This window comes from Necator americanus, chromosome X (genome assembly GCF_031761385.1).
Source record: "Necator americanus strain Aroian chromosome X, whole genome shotgun sequence".
Classification (NCBI taxonomy): Eukaryota; Metazoa; Nematoda; class Chromadorea; order Rhabditida; family Ancylostomatidae; genus Necator; species Necator americanus.
In genome coordinates, this window is record NC_087376.1 from 26161061 (window position 1) to 26178527 (window position 17467).

The 17467-nt window shown below is 35.6% G+C and overlaps 1 protein-coding gene across 2 annotated transcripts; it reads left to right on the forward strand.

Moving 5' to 3' along the window:
- Positions 1 to 3026: 3026 nt before the first annotated feature.
- On the forward strand, positions 3027 to 16835 carry RB195_025564 (uncharacterized protein; the record flags this gene model as incomplete). 2 transcript variants are annotated; one of them, XM_064213775.1, is made up of 14 exons in its annotated part: positions 3027 to 3078; positions 4881 to 5012; positions 5590 to 5751; positions 5994 to 6129; positions 6198 to 6351; positions 6432 to 6487; positions 6715 to 6807; positions 6870 to 6982; positions 7271 to 7424; positions 8419 to 8561; positions 12243 to 12327; positions 15835 to 15969; positions 16500 to 16576; positions 16666 to 16835. In XM_064213775.1, the coding sequence occupies 14 exons, from the start codon at positions 3027 to 3029 to the stop codon at positions 16833 to 16835; spliced, it is 1662 nt and encodes a 553-aa protein (XP_064069656.1). The 2 variants fall into 2 exon arrangements, with proteins under 2 accessions (XP_064069656.1, XP_064069657.1); XM_064213776.1 differs by lacking the exon at positions 3027 to 3078 and having other exon boundaries at positions 4919 to 5012.
- Positions 16836 to 17467: the final 632 nt, after the last annotated feature.

Below are 17467 nucleotides of genomic sequence, written 5' to 3' on the forward strand. Positions count from 1 at the left end.
TACTTTTCTTGACATTTCTTGAAACGGAAACGTATATTTGAAGATTTCTATGAAATTCTGATTCAGTGATTAGATCAGCAACCAACCGGTTTTGAATGATTTCTTCAACGGAATCATTTCCCTATTCTCACATATCACTTTTTCACATAGGCTATCCAGTTTAAGAACGACCTTCCTATGATGCTTATTGCAAACATATGTAGCGAAAATTTCAAGCGTCTACGAATTTAAAAGCGTTCGAAGTCTGGTTCACCTCTTGCTGTCTCAGCTTCTCATACCCTAGTTTTATTAGTCGTAACCGATAGTTTATAGTTCGACAGTTTTTTCTTTAGACATTTCAGCATTCTGTAACTCTTTGCATTATTACCACAAGTACTTTTCATTAATTTCGTTCCTAGAGTTTTTTTTTAAATTCTATGTAGTTACGAGCAAAAAAAAGTTGTTTTCAGTGACTATGTGTAACTTCGGTCTTTGTCTTGTCTACTAGCGCCGCTGAATATGCATTTGAAATTAGTGCCCTCGGTTGACGGACTCTTCGACATTCACACGATCATTTACTGCACAAAAATCCATTCAAATCCATATTCATATCACTATAGGTATGTCGTTTTGTTTCACTTCCTACCACTCCACTTTCACTTCCACTTTCACTAGAGATGAACCGTTTGCCTCGTCCCGTTCCTTCTTTCCTGATCACACGTTTAGCTGCTGTTAGTCAGCAGTGGAATGGTTTTCTGTGAAAAGGAAGCTGGACCGAGGGCATTGCAAGGATCTAGGACCGAAAAGCAGCTGCCACACAAAACACGTGCCGCGTCTTCTCTTCGAATCCGCACCTCAACCAACTGCACTTAGTTGGTTTCCTCGCAACCGTCTATTCGTCCGTCCGTCCATCCATCCATCCATCCATCCATCCATCCATATCTCCGTTCATTCTCAGGAATTGTCGTGGAAACAAAACGTTGCATCCAGCAGCGGAACGTCGAAGATGATGCGCAACATTTACGCTCACTTGACCGTTTTTTTTTCTCGTCTGGCGGTGGTTTAGTCCGCGATTCGAACTGATAGAACGGCGCGATTTCGACCCACTTTGAAGCGGCCACCCGCACCCGGCCTCGAATGGGTTGCAATATTTGCGAAGTCGCCTTCCTGTCATCTACCTACTCATCCCTCCTCATTTCGTCAAACACTTTTTCTGACAATCGTACTACTCTCCGAATATGGTATATGACTATCGTACTCTTGACGTTCATCGTGATCACTGTATTTGACCACAGATACTGACTGACTTGGTCGTTGTGGTGTGGTGATGGGCTCGTTTCCTCTTCACTTTGTGTGTTCTTCTTCTTCTAGTCTCGGAACACGGATAACGAACGCCAATTTGCATTGATTAATGTGAAATTTAGCATAGCAAAGTTCGCTTTGAAGCGAAATAATTTGTCTAATCATTCGAAACGTTTTGGTTCATTGCGTTTCTTCTTCTCATGCCACCACTTTCACCTTTACACAAAATGCAGGATCCTCAAAATGCCCCGCAATCATGTTACACAAATATCCGTACATTGAACGCAAACATCAGTAGTCATGAAGATTGTAATTTATTAATAATTAATAAATTAATTTTTGATCTAGAAAAAGAGCAATTGTTTATAAATGAAAGAATAAGAAAGACTGTGGAATTCGGGAAATTCCCGCAGAACTTACAATGCATATAATTTTATAATATATGAATTATTCTTATGGAATGCTATTCGTTTACTGAATGATTCATCAAACATTTGCATGTTTAGCACTGACCCCGGCAAAACAAACGTTATTGGACGTTTTATTTGGAAAAATGATCGTGTTAACACGTAATCCACGCAACATTCCCCGTATTATAGCAGTTACTTTAGTTGATCATGGAAATATCCTGTAACTGATGTTTGCACCCCATCTCCATGGTATCATGACTGACATACACCCTGCGAAAGCGATGCATCCTCATTTCTTTGTGCGCTCTGCATGATTCATGACTCATATTACTTTTAATGATCGTTTTTCGATCTTTCATCGTAAAATTATATGTGCGGATATCTTTTATCATAATGAATCCATGATAATCTCCACAATAACAGGTCCAATTAGAGTTTGTTCCTTGTTCTCCTCCTCCTGCATACATCTAAATTTGCATTCCAGCTGGATGATAGGCTAAATAAAACCTACTTTGTTTGTTTCACTTCCGCAATGGTCAACAATATCGAGGAACGAACATGTTCCGGAGAATCACTGTGTTTGCCTTCACATAAAAATATTCAGTAATTTTTTAAAAAGCAGGATTTTCAGGAGAAAATTGTTGGAGAAAGAATTATTTGCACAGCTTTCTGCACTCATGTAAGATGTAGTCAGTGCAAGATGTTCACGTTCACTGTTGATTCACTTAATTTCCTCCGAGAATTGTTCGGATTAGTGTTCTTCGTTTAATATTTTGTAGTATAAGTGGGTTTTGATATTATATGTAGTTTACTGCGGAAAATCTCATCACTTCGTGTTACTTCAAGAAGTTCCTCGTTTCTTTTTTTACAGCATTAAGAAAATTGATGGATGTGTGTTAGGGTCTAGCGGCTGAGGTCATCTGCACAAACTCGCCGCTCTGTGCACACATCAAACAAGCCAAGCTAATCCAGTACATTATTCTATTGAAACTATCGCATTCAAGCCCTGTGCCCATATCCAATATCATTTAACCAACTGGATAAACGCACCCTGGCGGATAAATGCACCAGAGTTGAATATATTGCTACTCAACTATAATTTGCCATTGGATAAATGCATCAGGGGATGGAGATGCACATCCACTCGTTCTACCATCGGAAACTTCTATCCAAGGAATGGCCAGGTCTCGCAACGCGGTATTACTGCACCACGTTTGCGGTCGGGAACTTAACCGAATAAGGTAGCATGGGTGGAAGAAGAAGTCGCCGACGGTTTCATTTCCATCTCAGTTATCCATTCACGGACAGATATGTCTTGTACGTGCAGCAGAGATCATGTCAATTCCGAACTTCACTTTCGGTACCTCAATCAATACACGCGGTACAGGTGGGGTGTAAGCGCTGTTTTCATTCCACTCCTCCACTTGCAGTGTGATGGTTACTCACACTCTATCTAACCAATCCCACAATTTTTTAATCGATAAATCATTGTTTTTCAGCGGTTTTTGTTCGTATTCAAAATTTATATTACCCTAAATGGTGGGTATATATATATATATATATTTTCGAATTTCTATAATGTCACGAAACAAATCACCGAAGCTCATTTCGCGAAATTACATGCAGGAACCGCAATGTCGGTTGAATGTCTCTGTCTGTCATTATAGAGAGAATTGGCTACGATCATTTGTCTTACTTGCTCGTTCATCTCGTCGCTTGAGTGCGATGAGAGGGACCAGTTTTGGTCAACGATGAACACTTTGCCATATCACCATTATTCCGTACACGACAACCATTCCCTCACACACATCCCTCCTAATCCATCCATTCATCCACTCATTCACATTCATTCATTCATTCATTCATTCATTCATTCATTCACCTCCACCGACTAATTCTTCCCCTTAATCTGATTATTTTAATTAAAAATTATAGCATGATTTACGAGCGATATTTCTGTCACAGAGTGCTTATGTATTAAATTTCTCGTCGCCGTCAATCCGTCAATAGGTCATTCTCTTTTTCCTTTGTCCTAGTTGAATTGTTTGTTCGGAATCGGAGTTTTAGAGATTTTAAACTGCTAGAAAACAAAAGATAGGTTTAACGTTTTTTCCCCATTCCTTTCAATGACTACAATTGAACAATTGTTGGAGAAAGAAGTTTGTCAATTGTTCTACATACATTCGCCTGTTTTTTTTTCTGCCCAATGTAACAACATCGCGATATTTTTTGTTGTTTTTTATGTTCAACGACTTCTTTCTCATTAATGGTCTACGAGTATTGTTCAAATAACGGACTGTTGGCTGTGCAAAGAGTTGAGGGTGCAATTGAGCAAAAGGATTGGCGTTGTCATATGTTTGTTTATTTACGTGGAACGAGTGCATCGATATTTGTTAGTCCCAGGAACGATTGAAGTGAATCAAATATCGAGCTCTTCGATCATTAATTCATTCATTCGCCTACTTCCTACTACTTTCGTGTTATCGTTTGTAATTTCTCCTCAAATGCAAATCCAATGTTTGTCAAATGCATACATACACATTCATTCACAGCCTTCTTTCCACTAGACGTAATTGTCTTTGGTCACCCTTTCACACATGCATTTGTCCTCGGTTTACAACACGTACGACAATCAATTGAACTTAGCCATTCACTCGAGTTAATTCGTTTGTTCCGGACAGATGATATCCGCATGATGACAAACTAAAGCCACATTTAATTATTTGTTCACTTTTTCAATGTTCACTCTTCTAATTATTCACGTTTCAATGCATTTCGAATGACGTTTAGAACATTTTTTCATTATTTTCTAGTGGAAAAAAACCTCTGGCTAGCCTGTTATTTTTGCACTTTATTTGCTTCATAGTCGTAGTCCGGCAGGTTTTTCATTACTTTCCAGGAATCCATTTCATTCATCTAACAACCCGTCTTGTCTGTTCTGGAACGTTGACGTTTTCCTTATCGCCGAATACTAAACACTGGGTCTAGTCAAGGCATGAGTCCTCATGCTTATTGCTCATCCATATATGTGTTATGTTTTCAATTTAATCATTTTTCGCCAATGCTATATAGTTTTATGATTATGCATTATTTGTATGCTTCTGTATTTCATGTTCTGTTTTGTAGTTTTGGGCGTTCTGATATCTTTAAGTGTTTTTTTTTCAATCCATGTTGACATTTTTTTTGCAGGAAAATTCAAACAAAAGCGTGATGTGATAGGCTTCCGAATGCGTTGCAACATTAGACGTATATTCACTTTCGCATTTGTTGCGTTTGGCGCTACACTCGTACTTCTTTCCCTTCCTCGTGATAATTTTGGACGTAAGTTGAAAATAATCCTTATTTGAATGTTTTTTTTCCTTTCCACCGTCAAACAGTCCAAATTTATGTGACTTTTTTTGCAGTAATTATCCGAATTCATCCTCTCGCCTATGCCTGAACATTTATCGCAACAATATCAACTTTATAGACGAGATATGTTGTACTAACAACAAAGTTATGTACTATATAGGGGAATCCAGCCTTCACTCCATATCCATTTATTTCCGAAGCTCTTATTTCCCCATTTATGCACTTTCTTAGTGCAAATGTTCATTTAAAGTGAGATTACGTACTACAATGCAAAACAAGGACAAAAACTTTTTTTTTTCGAAAAATGGCTTACAATCCAATGTTATCTGCTTAGAAGGAACTATTTTACCTATTATTACTTTACATCTATCACGAGTTTTTTTTGGACGTATTATTGTGGATTTCATTAAAAATGCTATGGAAGCATGACAGAATTGAGTGAATACTCCATGAAGTAGGGTCGATACGGACATAGCGTTACCCAAACGTCAAAGAACACTCTGCACTACGAAACTAAGAATATTTATACGAATAAAGAAAATTCCAGGAGAATGGGATGAAGCACCAAGGTCAAGTGAATCGCAATTCTTAGCAGCGAACCGGCGAGATTCAGGTTTACGTCCTGCAATGGTTGGTCCGCAAATGTCATTCCAGAAACAGCCGAATCCGCCAAGTTTAATCCGAAAGGAAATTGAAGAAGATCCATTTGGTCAGTGAATATTACTAAATTGAATATTTGTTAGGTTCATTAAGAACGAACTACATAGCGATTAAAAATTCTACGAAATAAGTGCTTTTACCTCAATCAATCAAACATTCCCCCACATATACATACACAGATGTATTAATCAAGTGGCAAGGATATTCGCGCAAATAGTTTTCTTTTTTTTGGACGAGGACACAGACGAGGTTTTGAGTAAGAGCAGCGATATTACAGGCTTTTATTTGCAGACTTTCCGTCGCATGTCAATCGGGTTGTGCTAAACAAACTATATAATTTCCTCAAAGGGAGGGATTTACTTGCAATGGCAGCATCAGAATGTCATGAGAATAGTACATTAGCCGAATATTGGATGAAAACTAAACAGTACAGTTTATATTTTTGTTCAGGAACATAGTTGTTATACGTATTGGATTAAAATGAAGATTTTCCAGAAAATCTGTCCCTACACGAGATTCATGGGAAAGATTTTATGCTCAGATTGGTACATGTGGTGTGTATAGTGATGATAAAACTGTAGATGATCTTCTAACAGATCTCAATCGTGCCACAATTAAAGCAGTTCATATTATGGACGGTGGAACTCAGGTTCGTTTTTTTTTGTCACGGTAAATATTATAAATACCAAGTAAATACATACGATTATTTTAATTTCAATTGAATTTTAGGCGAAACTTGTATTTACGTTCGAAAATGACAAACAAGCTGTTTTCAAGCCGATGAGGTTAGTGTTTTATATCATAGAAGTTTTTCTGGATAACCTCTTCTCTTTAGTTTTGTTAAAACTAATGTCGAGAATTTAATTATGAGTTAAAGATTCTTTTTCAGAAAAAAAGAATCTTTAACTCATAATAGAAAACAAATACTAAAAATATATACTATAAATAGAATAAATAAATAGAAAATATATACTAAAAATAGAAAAAAGAAGAGGATGTTCTTTTTTTTCAGGTTCGGTCGTGACTATGAGTCAGATCCGAATCATTTCTACTTCAGCGACTTCGAACGCCATAACGCTGAAATAGCCACTTTTCATTTGGACAGGTGCGCGATGTTCTAGTAATTGAATTGTATTACTAGGGTATTTCTAGTTTAGTTCCTTCAAGGGTTCTTGGATTTCGACGTGCTGTACCAACAGTTGGACGAATTGTCAACATAACATCGGAACTTTATGATAAAGCAGAGAAAAAATTGAAGAAAACGTTTTTCATTTCACCTGGTATGTAATTTAATTATAAAGTATTAGTTCCGTAATGGTAATTCCTTCCCCGTTACATCCGATATCCTCTTTTAGCACTGAATCGACTCTCGCCTTCTACAAAATAACATTTAATTGGTCATCTGTTAACCATTAGCAGAATTTTGAATGGAATTGTTTAGAGAAACGAGAATGTCGCATGAAAACAAATATATTTGTTCAATGACCACCCATTGAGACCATTACAAGTTGTAGAAGAATTGAAAATATTTGTTCGCCATTCTATAGGAACACATCTGATTTATTCAGCAAAAAATCGTTGTTTTGTGTCACGTTGCGACTATTACTGTGATACAACGCACGCAATTTGTGGTTTACCCGATCTTAAAGAAGGTTCGGTGCAAGTTTTTCTTCCGGACGAAGGCGTAGTTCCACGACGACATAACCGAAGCCCGTATCGAAGGTTGGTTTGGAAGTTTTTTTTCGAACACTGGATTATTACTCTAATTTTCACTTTTTCTTTGCGAAAAGTCAACACGTTCGCGTTTTCATGGGATTCATTAGCTTTTCATAGAAGCTGTCGAATAGATTTAAAATTATGTATATATTACGTATTATTACGTTTGTAGGAAAGAAATCAAAATAATCGCTTTTGTAGCATATTCGTTGAAGAAAACAGAAGAAGAGTGGAAATTTGTGATTGGAAGTCTAACGACATTTTTTCTAACAATTTTCTCCTAATGCAACTTTCCTTTTCAACTAATTACTATATATAGTGTCATCTTTTTTTCCGCTTGAAAAAAACAAGGAATATTTTGCATCTTTATATTTAAGTAAAGGGACGCATAGCGATTTTTCGTAAAAAAAAACAATGAACATCCGCTGAATAACATGCATATTTTCTGTATATATTATGTGTTTTATGTGTATATATACACATATATGTATTCAAAGTAATAATTTTGAAAGCGCTTTTTTTTGCGATGGCAAAGAGAATCCAAGTACTTTAAAGGTAGCGTGCGGAAAATTTCTCATTTTATGTTCTATCTAGTAGTAAATAAAATTTGGAGCATAGCTTAGAAATATGAACATGCCACAGCTAAAGTGCAGAACACCCTTCACAAATCGAAGAATCAGAGGCTTCAGGAGTACCGGAGTACATTGTAGATCAGATAATCCGAAGAAGAAACTATTTATGACCGCATGTGTGATGAAATGAAAGTGCTTAAAATCAATAGTGGAATCTTATTGAATATATGAAGGAATGAAACGTTTATTAGCTAGAAAGATGGCTAGTTTTTTTCAGTTTTTAATTTATAGTTTTTTTTTTATTTCCCATGTAGGTATTATCTGACATAGTAATTGTATTAATTTTAGTTTATTTTTGCTTCAAAAAAGTGAATAGCAATTTGAGATGAGCATGAAATAAGACCCAACCATGTTTTTCTTGTTTTCAGAACATACTCAAAAAAGAATCAGATTGCTGAATGGCAATCTGACATGAATTACTGTACCGACAAAGTGAAAGTGAAGAAACAGTACGCTCATGGTCGAAAGCTGTTGGATCTCGTCGATCTCCATATTCTCGATTATTTGATAGGTAAATTATCATTTATAGATCCTTTCTTTTCATGCGGAACTATGAAAAAAAAACTTTGAAAATATTGTTCTAAAGTCCAAGAACTATTGCAATTCTTACTGTTAATTATACTGCATTATTGTCAGATCTTTCCATACTCCATAAAATACTTATATTTCATTACTATTACTTTTTTTCTCCTTTTTTTTCTTTCCTGCACTCTGCTTTCGCGTTTTCTGGAAAAAAATCCTCTCTGAAAATATTGATCGTTTAATTTTCTCTAGAGTGTATCGTCTTTTTTGCAAACGTTAATTTAAAGATTCATGAAGGAAACGTATGCATTTGTTGTGAGAGCACTACAAAAGCAAAATTACGAATTCTTCGCTACTATGGATTATTTCCACCTGAACACGGAAATTCGCGAATTCTTTCGGTCATTTGTTTGAGTTACTCCTCAACGATTTTTTAAAGCGGTATTCGGTTAGATACTTAGGATGTTCGCTTCTTGTTACGGGATTGAGGAATATCAAAGCTAATCCAGCATAGGTCTATCTTCACTCGGTGCTGTGATTAATTGACCGTAACCATGGAGAAGATCAATCTAAGCTTCGCTTCTTTTCATTCATCTTTCTCAATCACATACTCAAAAAATTGCTCTGTTTTTGGTTGAAGCAGCTCAACGTTTGAAAATCATTTCTTGAGCTTTTTTTTTGGTTCTTCAGAGCTGAACACGGATTTTTTTGCTGCCAATTTCAGGTGAAGGTCAACATTCGGACATGTCACGTTTCTCTTCTTTTTTTACCAGATGATTCAGACAAGAATAGAATACAAATTCACGATATGCACTCAAAGATGAGCCTCACGAATAGTCCTTTCTAAGTTGAGCATGTGGTCACGCGATAGTAGCAAAAAAAAAATCCACAAGCGGTGTTCTCCATATTTTCGAAAAAAAAGTAACATTCAAGAATATTATTTTTCCGTTTGATTACATTTTATTGAGATTTCTACGGAATGATTAAAAACTTTAGAGCAGGACTAGCTTTGTCATTAAGTAAGTGAAAAAGAAAAGTAAGTGGAAAAAAAACTGCATTGGGTGTCCACTATCGCAGACCTATTTTATGGTCCCGAGTTCATATTTTATGGTCGTGCGAATGTACTTTTTTATTCTTTTAAATCCAAGTTTTTTGCCCTTCTCTATTGTACGGATCTAGAAAAATTTTACTCTTCTTCGTATTTGCAATGCACGTGCACTTGTAGGATCCGTATTGCACATCGTGTACGCACGAAATTCAAGAACCACAATGTTTTCCATTTCGATGAATCATCTTCTTATGGTTCATCTATATGAATTTTTTGGAAAATCCACAATTTTCTTAGAGCATCTTTCATTTCAAATAATTAGTGTTTCTCACTGCATATAATCATCATTTACCATTGAAATTGCGACTTAAGAAATATTCCATGGACCTGATATTGCATTCTAATCTATGAACAGCAGAATACCTGCTGTTCATAAATTTTTCCATACTTTTATGCATGACTCAGTAGATGCGAATCTGAGATAGGACATTATCCAGCAAATGTGTGTGGATTTTGATTGATTTACGGTCAGATTTTATTGGCACTTTTTTTTTATTATGGATATCAGTAATATTTATACCATACCGACTTGATTTACGCATAGCAATTTGACTAAAGGCAGCGGATGATATTGGGATCTCTAATGTGTAGAAAAGCTTAGGAATATAGTTGACGAGTATGAGCATGATTGCGCGCTTAGTTCTCCCTAGTAGTCCAGAAAAAAAGCTTGTGAAACAGCTTTGTGTGATTCCCTCTTCCCAACGATGCGACTTATTACGCGATAGAACGCGGACAACTCCGTCATTGTACAACGCTCTCAACCTAACTTATATGACTCTAATACATAGTAGAAACACGGCCTCCTGTGTAATCGCGTATGCGTTGCAGATTGCCCGCGTTCTATTACTCGTAATAAGTTGCATCGTTGGTTGGATTGGATTACACAAAGATATTTCACGCGTCTTCTTCTGGGTTACTTGTGGAAACTGAACACGATCACACTCGTTTTCAAGAACTACATTCCTACTTTGAACTATTCGTGGAAAGATCCACGCAACGTTAATTTTGTGATATGCTGCTTCTAATAGTAGTCAGATGAAGTTGTACAAGATATTTTTGCAAATGAAAATGTCTTCGTGACCTTTGTTTTGGAAACGAATTTTACTTCTCTAATATCCACATTTGAGATATCGAATTCAAAACCAGAAAAGTTCAATATCCAGGGTGGAATGGTATTCATCGTTCAAAATAAGCTATGCAACAAAAGCTACAAAAAACATTTTTGATCAACAAGGATCAGATGCCCGTTATTGCTAAATGTAGTCCGCTAGGTTTAGATAAGCTAACTTTGATTTTTTTCTTTTCGGCTAGAAATGTTACTATTTCTCAAAATCACTCCTCACAAATAAAAGTGCTATTGTGTAGCCGTCTCAGAACTGTATTATATCAGAGAAAATAAGGTAATTTTTTTGTAAATAAACATTAGATTAATCTAAAAACCTGAACACTGATTTATTTGCATGAATACTTAGAAGAAATTCCCTCTGACGTATAGTCGTATTTTTCAACTACTCTATAACTACGATCGACTTATTCCTGTATTATTATTGTATATTTGTTCAAGTTATTATTGATTTTTCTTTACTGTTATCCTTCTTTTGCCGTATTCTCGTCTATTGTGGTAAGGATTCCGGAGAATTTATGTGATTTTATTCGTTCGATTACAACAAATTAATTTCTAATATATTCAAGTAGCCAGTTGCTGTTATAGCCACCCACTTCGAAACTCTTTTGCTTAAGATCTGTTTAATTAGGAAGATTTAGAAAAAAGATAATTTTTAACTCAACAAGGATTCAAAAACACATTGTAAAAAGTAGAACGAGAGATGATTAGGAAGAATTGACCTTGAATATGTTTACACTTATGGTCTACGCCCTTATTCCTATCTTTTCCAGCGCCTTCCTTTAATTGCAAAAGAAATTACTGGTATTGTTGAAGAACAATGTGCATTCTTCTTGGATGTTTGGATTTCTGTTATGTCGGCTTTTGAATGATTAAAATGTTGTCGGGTGTGCCTAACTGTAAGCAAAATTAGGACATTTCGATAGAATTTCGCAAATAATCCGATTTGAAACTTTCTGGTATTTAAATAGATTTTACAAGAAAAAACCTATCACATATATAACCTAGTCCTATTTAGTGCCGTGAGTTAGTGAGTGAATCCAAAACAAAACATGGTGATTATTTTTTGTTTGTCAATTGTGTTACTATGCAAATCTATTGAATAGGAAAAAAATTGATCAAATCAGAAATTTTCGTAAATTTACTCCCAATAGCAAAAAATACTACCGTGAAACATACTGTATCTATTGCACTTCCTAAAAAAAAATCGGTGCAATTCCGATTAGAACCCACGAGTGCGTTCGTTTTCTCAACGTGATATAACTGTATAAGTCGATTTTGAGTTGTCCAACTTTCTCACTTTTTTTCAATTTTTTGTTACTTCACTACAATACATCAATAGAATACATATATATGCAATATATCAATAAAAACATCTTGGAGTTCCTATTGATTTAGGAGGAGACTTGGTAAATTTTCGAAAACTGATATATTTACAGGTAACCAAGATCGTCACCATTATGAGTCGTTCGCTGTTTTCGAGAATCTACCTTCCTATGCGATCCACTTAGACAATGGACGAGCGTAAGTGATTCAATTCTCTCGGATATCGATATTGTAAGCATTAAATCGGTCCATTTACATTTGATACAGTATATTTTACGGTATTTCCGTCCCCATTACATATTTATTGTTGCGTTCTTATCACGTTTTTCCATCTTAAAAAGATTAGCTATGAGAATTAATCCATCCATAGTAATGTGTCATCAAAACATTACGACAAGCGAGAAACCTTGCGAGATCTCCGTGCTGAACTGAAAAAAGTGATGCTTCAACGAGTTTTGCGATGGATTTTGAGATTAAAAAAAAAGGAACCGGGAATTCGTGGGGCTGTTTAAAACTTCCAACGTTTTAAATCAGATACAATTGGTTTATTACTGTGATTTGCTGTGGTTCTTTCAACGAAGAACGAAGAAACCCATAAGTTTTTGTGTTTTCTAGCAAGACGTTAGCTGGAATCAAAAATTTTTTTTCTTGAAATCTTGTTTTCACTTTCGCATAAACGTTAACGAAATAAAATGCCGAACAATTTCTCAGCTGCACAAATGGTTGAAAAGCCTTCTTTTTTTTTGCTCGTTCCTTATGGATTGCAAGAAATGCATGTTTAAATCGATGAAATAGCTCTATTGACTATTTCTCATTTAATATTCCTCACTTATTTTCTCTATTGTGCTATTTATACTTTGGTATTACAACATTGTTTTTTCTATCTTGCTGAAGAACCGCATAAGTCAGAAAGTCACAAAATTGCAAAAGATTTATAAAAGCTTTTAGAAGGTGCCTATTTATGTATACCAAAGAAAAAAACCAGTGAAAACCGTGTTTTCACCTACATAAATTACTCATTAGCGTGTTGTCATCAGTAATACTGTAAGGCCATCTCACAAGTTTTAGAAAATGGAATTTTGAAATGGTGTGATGTGGCTGAGTGGTAGTTTTGAATACTGCGATTATTGTTAGAATCTATGAATTTATGTGTTCTATTTTTTCCTTAAAAGAGAAGTTCAATGTTGCTGGAGTGAACAGATTCTTTGTCGGGATCTTTACCGATATCATCATGTATTTGAGGTTTTGATGCTGTTCCATGAATAATGAACAAAATATGTAAAGTAGTTACATTTGCATTTCATTTGCAATTAGTTGTATTTTTCAGAAGTTTTGGAACGTTTCTAATCTGTAGGAGAATATCGATCACTTATCAAATGTATTTCGGGTATATGCTCGTTGAATGGTGTGAGATTGGCGCAAAAAAAAATCCTAGAAATGAATGTGAAGGAGGGGGGGGGGGACATAGGTGCAGTGAGAGGAGTAGATCAAATTCAAGTCACTTAAATATTATGAAAATGCAGAACTCAGAAAAGACAACAAAAAATGAGACTCATAGCTAAGTTATTCGATAATTTCAACTAGTTTTTGAAAATTTCGGCATATTAATTGGGGCAGGCATCCCTTACGATCACTATCTGTTGGTTCGATCCTAAACAAAGTGATGATTCGTTTGTGGAATTGATAAGTAAACAGCGATCGTATCTTCTTCCATAGAAACTGTGGAAAGATCGATATAATATGTTATTAGCGTTTTTTGTATTCGCGTTTCTTTTATGAATAGGTCCTTATTCTGCAACGAGACCCTTTTTTGAGGAATCACTAGAATAGACAAAATAAAGGAGGAAATTTGTAATATGAAAACTGTAAATAGTTGTTTCTTGGGTGACTTTGTGAATTTGATCTGATTCATTTGAATCCTGAAAATTTAGAAGGTATCACTGGCAGTCCAAATGTTGCAATCATGTACGTTGTGATTAAAGGACGCTTTTAAGAGGATTTTATGTGAGCACAGCTGATCTCCGGTCGCTCCAATATTTGCATGTCGTAAAAATTCTCCGCCACTCAAACGTTGATTCTTCTGATCACCTCAAAGGGTTTGAAAATAACTGATTTTGAAACAAACTAAGCTATTTTGTTTTTTGCACGTATTTTCCAAGAATTTCCGGAAATTTTTTTTAGTCCGAAAGAAAAAAATTTCAGTGGCAGAATGTCATCTTCCTTGTTTGTTCGTCTTCAGGAATCTCATTTTTAGGGCAGTGATTATCGGTTCTTTAATGGTAAATCAACTCGACACAGTAGATTCTCTGCAAATTCCACGTTTACTAGTTGCATTTAGGTTATTATTGGGTTTGAGGGCAGTATCCACCTAAAAACACAAATTGTTGGACGGATTTGAGTGACAGTTACCATAACCACAGTATAACATGTATTCGTGTTTTCTTTCTCATTTTTCGTCGAATAATTACAGCGATTACTGTATTTATTTACGTATTTAATCCAACAAAGAGTAATACACTCCAACAAAGAGTAATATACTCAGTAGGAAAAAAGAAAAGATAAACAACAACACAATATTATACTCCTATCAAGTATATGGGGCGGGTGTAGTGTAGCGGTTAGAGGTTCCGCTTCCTGCACGATCGATCGGATGTTCGAATCCGCCCTAGTGCTCACCAAGCCCTTCATCCCTTCGATCTGAACAAGTTGGCACCAAACTTGTCTGGGAGGATAAAAACACCGACTTTAGCCTCAAACGATTCTGAATTGAAGTGAACGTCGGGGCGCATCCGAAGCGGATTGATTAACGCCTGAACCATTATCCTTTATCAAGCGTATATCGGCTTGCTTTAGAAAACTTTTTATCTCATATCAAATTGTTCACTTTTTGTAGATATCATATGCATATAGATGCATGCAAACTAATCACTCCTTACTTATCATCCATAGTAAGAATTTTCCTTGAAGATCAGTCCTGTATTCTGAAAACAACTATGTGTTCTTACATACTTTCATTTTTGGGTTTAAGCTTAAATCATGCAAGGAATACCTCCACAAGCTAAATTAACGGTGAAAAGTGGATGTTAAATTTGTAATGTCAATCTTTGGAATAATCGATCCGACAAAGTTTCCAGATGAAGGATTTTTTTTTCCAGCAGAAATTTGGAAGGACATATCGATGAGCTGACCCTATTTATTTCCAACTCCCGTCTGCGTTCATCACGCAGGACTTTTTTTTTTTTCTAAAATATCACACAATACATTCTTCGCTCTTGAACTTTTAAAATGACCTAATATTTTTCTAAAAGAGCTCTTTGCGCTACATACCATGCAGCGTTAAGTGTCTGAGTTGTTTTTTTCTTAACAAAAATGTTTTAGACATGGAATTAGAATTGCGAAAAAAAATGAGGAAGTGCAAAAATTTGAAGAGGATGTAGAAAATTACGACTCGTTTCACCTCCTGTTTTGAACCTTGAAACCTGCCTTGTTTGTGACCAGTCATCTGAGGAGTTGCGAAGTAGAATAAAGAGGTTCATCAAAAAAATGCGATCCTAGAAGGATGTAAAAGAGGAATTTATTCACTATTGGATATAAAATCTGATTTAAAATGTGAAAAAGCGTAAGAATGAATATAAAATATCACTTAAAAAGTATTTATTTGTATCTACAGTATCTTCGAAATGTTTCAGCTGTTCTTTTTTACAGGTTTGGTAGAACGGATATCGATGATGACGATATTATACTACCCTTACGACAATGTTGTGTAATTAGGCCATCCACATTAAACACGTTATTACAATTCTATTCGCAACCACAAGCTCTCACTAAAACTCTACATGCGTAAGTTCTGTTCGTTTTTTTTTCCTTGGATTTTCTATGTAAATGTGCTCCGTAGATTGTGTTCGCCTAATTTATGTAGTTTGAAAAAAAAAAAAACTGCACTATATGAAATTATAGTGTTATTGTTAGGAAATATTCCACCGTAAAAACCCCGTGATTGCGATCACGGGGTTTTTACGGTGGAATATTTTCTAACAATAACAGAGGTATGAATAAGAGGATCACTATGCGATATTGGCGTTATACTGCATGTTCTCCTCTATTTGATATCTTCAGAAATTGGATAACAACTTTTTTTTTTGCCGAACAACTTGAGCGGATCTTAAAGCGTACGACAATTCTTGTCAGTAGTAATTTTTTGTGACCTCACTTTGTCTCATTGGTGCGAATTTCAAATTAATATCGAATTTATTGTACTTCTATGTAGATTTGTCAAAACCGTAAATTTCTGACAGAAGTGGAGATCCTATTGATGGATGAGTGCAATCATTTACTACCTTTTCTAGGTCATCGTTTTTTTTGTATTTCAGTTCACTCATCAAGGATCCGGTCGCTCCAATTTTGGCCTACAAACATTATGTTGCCATCGAAAGGAGATTGGGAAAATGTATGGGAAATTTTCAAGAATTTTGTCCGAGATTTACAACTTTCATACTACTATTTACTAATAAAGAAGTTGATAACTGAGGATTTCAGTGATGGAATTCATACTAGAATGTTTCAAACAAAAACCAGTTGAACGAATTCTCATCACGGAATTCCACAATGCTAATGTTCCGGAAGCTAATGTTGAAGAAGAGGAACGTAGCGAAGAGGAAACGGGTGATAAAAAGGAGGATAAAAAAAATAGTCATATAGTCAGATGAATCAATGAGACCTAAACGATCGTGTCCGAAAACGATAATCTATGATCAGGTTATCCGGAATTTCTCACCACATAATAGACATCCGGATGGATTTGTCCGTTCGGAGCAGATCGTCTAAGATGTCAACTCCTAACGGGCGTTCTATGTTTTTGTTCTTATAGAGCATAAAGTTTTTTTCTATGCCGAACAACGGCTTGCCTTAAAATCCTTACTATTATGAAATTAGCGGTTTTTCATTCTTATTTGATTTTACGAAAGCGTACAAGGGTACTCTACACTTATTCGTCAGGGATCGGGTATATTTTACCTACATGCACTTAGGATTCATCAGCACATCATTTGGCCTTTGCCAAAGTATATTTGGTGGTATATGGCCGCCGCCAATCAATAATTTCATAATGGCACCCGTTGTTTTGTTACTTCTTTTTCCGAGTGGAAACTCATTGTAGTTTTGCTAAATCGTTCGCATTACGAGATATCCTGCTTTCAATTATGCTCGTGTGTGTATTTGTTAACAATATTCTTTCACGCTGTCCCTGTTATATGTGATGCTTGCTCAAAATGTGATAAATTTTTATTTTCGGTTATTGATTGATAAAATGCAATAAATGATTTCTACTCGTCTTTTTTCA